Genomic DNA, 7,197 nt, shown 5'->3' with positions numbered 1-7,197 from the left:
CCTCCCCCCCCCCCCCCCCCCCCCCCCCAACCACGGGACAAGGAGGAAGAAAAGGGAAATCTGACAAACCCGCACAGCTTCATGGCCGCCAGCAAGGTCCTCGGCGAGGAGTCGGTCAGGGAAGCCAGCCAAGACCAGGGCTCGGATGGCGGACAGAGGTGACGGGCCCTGAACCTCAACTGCTACCCTTGGGATCTCTCCAGGATGACACACGAGGACCCAGGCCGGTTCAGCAGCAGTGACTTGGCTACGACGAGGGAAGGGAGGTGATGTGAGCCTCCCCAGGGCCTGCCCAGCGCACCCTCGGCCTGAGACTACACAACCGTGTGAAGTCTGGACCGAGAAGTCATGCCGCGTCCGCGAGAACAACAACGGTGGCCAACTGTTGGCATATGTGTCGCACACATGACCCATGATAGCCTATTTGGTGTCGGGAACGCACCACAGGTGGTGTCGAGCAAGTGGACAGCCTTGGCCACAGAGCAAATGCCTCACAGGAACAATCTGTCTCGAGACCTAGACAGACAAACCTCATTATCACGAACCAGTCTGGGAGCATCCCGATGCTCACCAAATCACCCCAAAGTCGGTGTTCTAGGTAGCTCAAGCCCTCTCAGGCTCACCAATGCCATCGTGGTCTTCGCTTTTGGGACTCTATCGTCATCATGTTGCAATGATCGCCGTTTGATTGGCACGCACAGGGTGTTTTGCTCTACCTGCCCTTGTGCAACCGGTGGTTTCCTCCTTTGGCGGAAAACAAATGAGACCGGAAACCCGGTTTCTGACATCAGCCCTCAACCCTGTCTCTCACTGGTTCCAAGCCGACTTGTCGCAAATCAAGCCATTCTCAAGCCGCCGCGCCGCGTCTTTGTGGACAGCTGGGTCTGAGAGGTATTTTCGGACCTGTCTCTCATTTGTTCTGCTCAGAAAGCAGAGAGGCCTTGCCCGTTTTCCATTACGTATGTCTTACAGCCGCGTAGTAATCCGGGTGGGACGCCTGTGTAAACAGACCCCTTACAGAGTACGTACTTCTAGACAAAGTCTCTGTGGAATACGAGGTCCATCCAAAGACCCTTGCCCCTTGCACAACGGCACCCTTCTGCCGAAACCACCAATGCGGCTCTGAGAACTCGAAGCTGGGGTGGGTGTGGGTTCAGAGCACAACAAGCTTTTTTTTTTTTTTTCGCGGCACGGAGTAGGCTTTTGCTGTGTGCTGATCGTGTTACCGTCCGCGCGCGCACGACTGACCCGATCCGGCGATGATGACGTCTGCCTCAACTCACGCCCCGTGAGACGCCCACCCTTTCCCTTCTGGGAATTCCTTGTCCCATTAGCTACCTAGGTAGGTATCCAGAGACGAAACAACTCTCTGATCGTCGTCCGTCCGGCTCGTCGCTGATTTTTCTGGTCATGGTCCGAGGCAGGGCCGGTCCATTGTGTCCCTACCCCCCGGAGAAGATACGAGGGAGGAGTTGTTGGTGGAATGGTTGCTGTGCTCCAATTACTTGTGGATGTCATTCGCTGTTTTGCAGATCAACGGACAAGGGAGATGAGATGAGATGAGCACACCACGGGGGGGTTATGGATCAAGATGTATAAAGACTCGGGACAACGATCCTGCATGAGAAGGAGAGAAAAACGAGCTTGCATGCATCCTGCTCGATCTCGCTTGGTTGTCAATCTCCAACAAAGCAGAAGCTCCATTCTCAGCAGCAACAACAACAACAACAACAACAACACGCCTAATATCATAAAGGACTCTTTCACTTCGTCGTCTCACGAAACATGAAGTTCTCCGTCAGCAACAACGCCGCCGCCGCCGCCGCCGCTGCCTTCTTCCTCCTCGCCGGCGGGCCCCTCGCCAGCGCCCAGGGAGGCGTGATGCAGCCGGCGCCCTTCGAGATCACCGGGTTTTTCGCCGGCACCGTGCCCCATTCGTCCCAGAACTAGTGAGTATTGCATTGTCATTCGTGTTGTTTTCGTTTCTCCTCTCTCTTCTATCTCTCTCTCTCTCCAAAACCCAACGCCCTCCCTCGCCCCCGCCCGTCTCCCTTGCAAAGAAATGAACACGGGTCCTGGTCCGGGGCCATCCCCAACTCTTCATCATGAATACGCATCAAACCTTGTCATTTCCCCCCTTCGGCACCAACAATTTTCCCAAATCAACTAACCACACAAAACCCAACGACAAAAAGCTACACCTTCACCGCCTCCCAGGGCCCAGACAAGACGGCCAACTGCTCGGCCAACCTGCTGTCGTACCAGCACATGGCCGACGTGCCCGTCACGGCCTGCGCCTCCGCCCAGCCGCCGCAGTGGAGCTTCAACTTTACGCGCGCGACCGACGGCGCGGGCGCCCTGCTCAAGGTCTGGCTCAACGACGACAAGGTCGCCAGGCTCGAGGGCGACCACCACATCCCCGCCGACCAGATCGTCACGTCGGGCGTCGGCACCGGCATCAAGGAGGAGTACACGGGCCCTCACGACTTTGTCATCACCGACGTCAAGGTCGTTGCTTAAGTGGGAGGAAAGAAGACAAGGGGACAGGGACAGGGGACAGAGGCGGGGGAGAGACGGATGCGTGTGTGAGTGTGTGTATACCTTCTACAATCATTCTGTCTATCGGTTGGGAAGCTAGATCGGATGGATGTATCTTTCTCTCTCTTGTTATATTTTTGAGCCCCAGTAAACCGATCGTATTCACGCATGGAAATCCGACAATCTCCCAAACTCCAAATAGTGTAAATGCTTATTACCACGTATGTGAAAACCCTATGTTGTGTCCAATCCTTTCCATTGATGAGATATATGCTCACTCAAAACCGCTTCCAGAACTTCCACCCACAGGCCGCGACCTTGGCGGCGTAGAGAGCGGCAAAGGACCCGACATAGACGCAGCCAGTCAGGACGAGGACCCCCCAGTACTCGCCACCGTTGGCAGTGATGATGGCGCCCCCGATGGGCAGGTCCAGCAGGCAAGCGACCGCCACGGTGGTGTAGCAGGTCGCATAGTACCGGCCGTACTGCTGCGTCCGGCACAGGCGGCCGACGCACACGGGCGTCAGGCTGATGTTGGACCCGCTGGCGAACCCAAACAGCATGCAGAAGACGACGAGCCCGGCCATGGTGCCGCCGGCGGGGAGGAGGACGCCCAGGACGGCCACGATGGAGAGGGCCACGGCGATCATGTTGGCGTTGAAGACGCCAATCTTGTCCGCATACCAGCCGGGCAGGACGCGGCCGACAAAGGAGCCGGCGTTGACGATGGCCAGGACCTGGAAGCTGAAGGACTCGCTGAAGCCGTGCCTGCGCGCGTACTGCGAGATGTACGCGAGCGGGATGAAGAGGGAGAACTCGACGAGGAAGATGCCGATGGTGGTGAAGAGGAAGGGGATGTTCTTGAAGATCCGGAAGTCCGGATGGGTGCTCGCATCCGGGTCTGGCGGGAGGCGGGACCGGATGAGGAAGTTTGCGGTGATGGACAGGGAGAGGCACACGAAGCTCAGGATGCGGATGCTCCACCCCCAGCCGACCTTGTCGAAGAGGCTCTGCAGCATGAGCGGGAAGACGACGCCGCCTATGCTGCCTCCCGTGGCGGCGACCCCGGAGGCGAAGCCACGGCGGGCGCGGAAGAAGTGGCCCACGGCGGCGAGGGACGGCGTGAAGAGAAAGGAGGTACCAAAGCCATTGAGGACCCCAAACGTGAGGATGAAGTGCCAGTACTCTGTATTGTCAATTGTCAATACAGTCGTCAGCCGCAACAATCTCGACTCCACCGTGGTGACCTCATCGGAGGGAAAGGGTAGTAACATACGAGTGCAGATGCTCAGGAGCATCAGACTGGCACCGACGCAGACCGTGCCGGTGAAGATGAGCCACCTCGGGCCGTGCTTGTCGAATATAGGCCCTATATAGATGCCCAGGAAGAAGACCATGAAGGTGGACAGCGAGAAGATCCAGCCGATGGTCCCTTCGCTGTAGTCAGCCAGCTGGTGGCTGGCGATGTACGTCTGGAAGGTGGCGATGGTGTTCATCAGCCCCAGGGCAGAGCAGAGGGCCATCCACGAGCCCGCCACGCAGAGCCAGGCCTCCCTCCCTCCCTCGGGGTACGTCTCCTCGGGCGGGTCATCTTTCTCGTCGCCGCCGGTCCTCCGGCGCGGGCGCTCCGTCCGGCTGCTGACGACGAAGAGCTGCGGGTTGCAGTTGGAGGAAGCCTCTACCAGCTCGGGGTCGATCTCGGAGCCGCGAAAAGTCGATGCCTGGGACTCCTGAGACGTCTGTGACTCTTGGGCGTGGAGTGGCGAAGGCTGCTCAACATGATCGTCGGTGCTCCGCCGGCGGGTTCCATGCATTGTGAGGTGTGTTACTCAGCCAAGTAAGTAGTCAAGAGTGATGCAAGGAATTGAGTGCCGGCCGTCAGGACTCTCTCTCTCTCTCGAGATGGACGAGTTGCAGAGGTCATATATCCTTCATTGTCCAGGCACTGAGAAAAAGGTTGGGGAGGAGAGCAAGAGTTATGTAGGGCGGCCACAGCTGCAGTGCTCTGTGGGCTTTTCCCGGCACGTAACTACGTCCATCGATCGACTCACCACCTCCCGCTGCAGGCCGAGCGAAAGGGCGCGGTCAAGAGTGGAGAGAGGTGGGTTGTGTGAACTTGTGGTGGGAGAGTTTGGCAGTTTTGGCGGCGTACCCACCGCTGTCGCCTTTTCCTTGACTAATAGCTCCCTCCGACTACGGTACGGGTAACGCCTGCCTATTCGGATGCGGGTGTAGTGAAAGGGGGAAAAAAAAAGAAACAAAGCCCGATGCAGGAAGGGGGAAAGGCCCCTGCCAGGCAAGTGCTTGGCTCTCAGTTGTGTGCATAACTAACATCAATTGAACGACGTCAACATTGATTGAACCGTGTGTTTGGCTCGGTCAGACACACCGGTGCAGAATTACTTCCGATTCGCCAGATCTCCATCAATCAGGAATGAGTGCAGATATACCATCATCGCGGTCAGTCCGTGGCGAAAATGCACATTGAAGAAACCCTTGTTCAATCCAGTCAATTACTCATGTGCTCTTAGGTTCTGTTCAGCTCTGCACTTTGTATGCATTGAGCGAGGCATTGGGTTTCTTTTTTTCTGGGCGTTGGCCCCGCCCGGCGCTCGTGGCCGGAACCCTTCCGGCCTCAATCTCTACCTCCGGCTCCCGGAGGCCGGAAGACTTTCCGGCCGCATCACAAAAATTTTGCAAGCCCCTTCGGTCCGGCCCGCATCGGAGGGGGAATGGCAAGGCCTAAACAATTCATATGACCTAATAATGGCCTCACACAAGTCCCAATATCTTGCGTTATTTATTTCATGCAACGTTGCTAAGAACCTTGAGGCCTCGTTTTTTCGCGGAGCATCCACTTGTGCGAGCGATTGCTTCCTGCCAAATGGCGCAATACATACATGTGAGCCAAGAGGGAGAGATCTGGGCGCTTTCCGCGCCTCAATGCTCTTCGTCCTCAACCTCCTCCATCGTGACCTGCCGAGGGCCAGCCTCGGCGCGAGACTCGGTCGCCGCATCGGCGTCGGCAGCAGCAGCAGGCTTCTTGAGGTACCCTTCCCTCTCCAACCTGTCCGCCTCCTCCGGCTCCATCAGGCCCCCTTGCCCCTTGCTCTTGTCGATCTTCATCCTCACCGCCGTCGGCACGAACGCGCTCGTGGCCTCCTTCCTCAGGTCTCGTACGATCGGCCTGGCCTCGTACACCGTCTTGGCCTCCGCCACCACCGCGGGCGTCTGCTGCTGCTGCCGCCGCCACCTGCCGCCCTTTTCTTGCTGCTGCTGCTCCTCCCCTGCCTTGTCGGCACCCCCCTCCTCAAAGCCCCTGCCCCCTCCCAGCGGCTCTGTGTTCGCGTTCGCGTCGTTCCTCCTCGCCCTCCTCCGGGCCCACCACTTGTCCATCACCTCCTTGGGTATCGGCGGCGGCGTGTCCCTGGGCATGGGTATGCGCCTCACGTCCTCGGGTACGTCCTTCCCCCCTTCTTCGTCGCTGCTCGACGCATCCTCCGCGTCCCTCCTCCTCTTGCCCAGGACGCCGCCGCGGTCCCCGCCACCACCTCCAAATCCTTGCCTGAACTGCGGCGCCTTGTCGCCCAGCGCCTCGCGCGCCTTCTCCACGGCCTTGAGCTCCTTCTCCAGCCCCTCCAGCATCTGCTCCTCATGCCGCGTGAGCTTGCCGCCGCCGCCGCTCGCGACGGCCTTGAGGTCGTCGATCTGCTTCTGCAGCCGCTGCGGGTTGCGCTGCGCGAGGCGCTCGTTGCGCCGGTTCGCGACCTCGGCCTTGCCTGGAAGACGAGACGGATTGGTCAGCTGGCAGGGAGGTTCCAAGGCCCGGATAGAACAATCCGCGCCACGTTACCTTTCTTGATGGCCTTGGCCTTGTCGGCTTTGCGCTGGGCCTGGACCGGGTTGACGCTGCGCTCCTTCGCCATGGCGTTGTTGTCGCGCGTGAGATGGAATTGCCGGTGTGTGTGTGTGTGTGTGTGTGTGTGTGTGTGTGTGCTGACCTGCTATAACACAAAAAAAGAAGACGCCGTTTGGTAATCTGACTAGGTGTAAAATCGGAACAAGAAGTCGCCCTGTCTGTCGACCTTTTCAATTAAAGTCTGCGCGTTTGCGGATGATGCTCAGAGCACAGAAGTTCTGGGTTCTTATCTTATCGCAAGGCCGTGTGTCGAGCGAATCAGCATCATCACGTGGGGCCAATCCAATCCGCTTCCCCGTTCTCCCCATAAGACTACTTACACCCGAGTTGTAAGTGAGGCAAAGCCGATAACCAGCATTATCCTCCATACATGTACCCAGGCAGTCGGATAGTCTACCCGGGGTCAAAAAAGAAACAAAAGTATGTATCCCATTCGAAACACTGGCACAAGCGAGACGTGTTTGTGTGCCCCATTTCTCGCCGTCGAGAGTGGAAGAACTCCTGCTGACGGCGATACAGGTCAAACTCATCCAGGTGAATGAACACTTTACTTCCCTTGCAACAACAAACAATCCAAGTCAACGTACTTTATGGATGATATATGTTCATCAAATTCGACCCCATATCGACCAGATGGCCAAGGGCAAGGTCCTCTATCAACAGCAGAGATGGATATCAAACAACCCCCCCAAATACATTCCCGCAAAAGCCCACACATCCACGGTGCCCCCCTCCCCCCC

General features: G+C 57.9%; 3 protein-coding genes across 3 annotated transcripts; 1 reads left to right on the top strand and 2 right to left on the bottom strand.

Annotated features, from left to right (window-relative positions):
• Positions 1–1,785: 1,785 nt before the first annotated feature.
• Positions 1,786–2,520, top strand: E0L32_012427 (uncharacterized protein; the record flags this gene model as incomplete). Its single annotated transcript, XM_031135266.1, has 2 exons — positions 1,786–1,949; positions 2,196–2,520. 2 exons carry the CDS (start codon positions 1,786–1,788, stop codon positions 2,518–2,520), a joined length of 489 nt encoding a protein of 162 aa, XP_030998124.1.
• A 296-nt stretch (positions 2,521–2,816) lies between these two features.
• Positions 2,817–4,352, bottom strand: E0L32_012426 (uncharacterized protein; the record flags this gene model as incomplete). Its single annotated transcript, XM_031135265.1, has 2 exons — positions 2,817–3,724; positions 3,815–4,352. 2 exons carry the CDS (start codon positions 4,350–4,352, stop codon positions 2,817–2,819), a joined length of 1,446 nt encoding a protein of 481 aa, XP_030998123.1.
• A 1,126-nt stretch (positions 4,353–5,478) lies between these two features.
• On the bottom strand, positions 5,479–6,464 carry E0L32_012425 (uncharacterized protein; the record flags this gene model as incomplete). The annotated part of the gene is made up of 2 exons (XM_031135264.1): positions 5,479–6,317; positions 6,392–6,464. 2 exons carry the CDS (start codon positions 6,462–6,464, stop codon positions 5,479–5,481), a joined length of 912 nt encoding a protein of 303 aa, XP_030998122.1.
• Positions 6,465–7,197: the final 733 nt, after the last annotated feature.

The sequence above is a fragment of the Thyridium curvatum genome, assembly GCF_004353045.1.
Source record: "Thyridium curvatum strain D216 chromosome Unknown NODE_184_length_7197_cov_81.389392, whole genome shotgun sequence".
Taxonomy (NCBI): Eukaryota; Fungi; Ascomycota; class Sordariomycetes; order Thyridiales; family Thyridiaceae; genus Thyridium; species Thyridium curvatum.
This window is presented reverse-complemented; position numbering and strand designations above follow the sequence as displayed.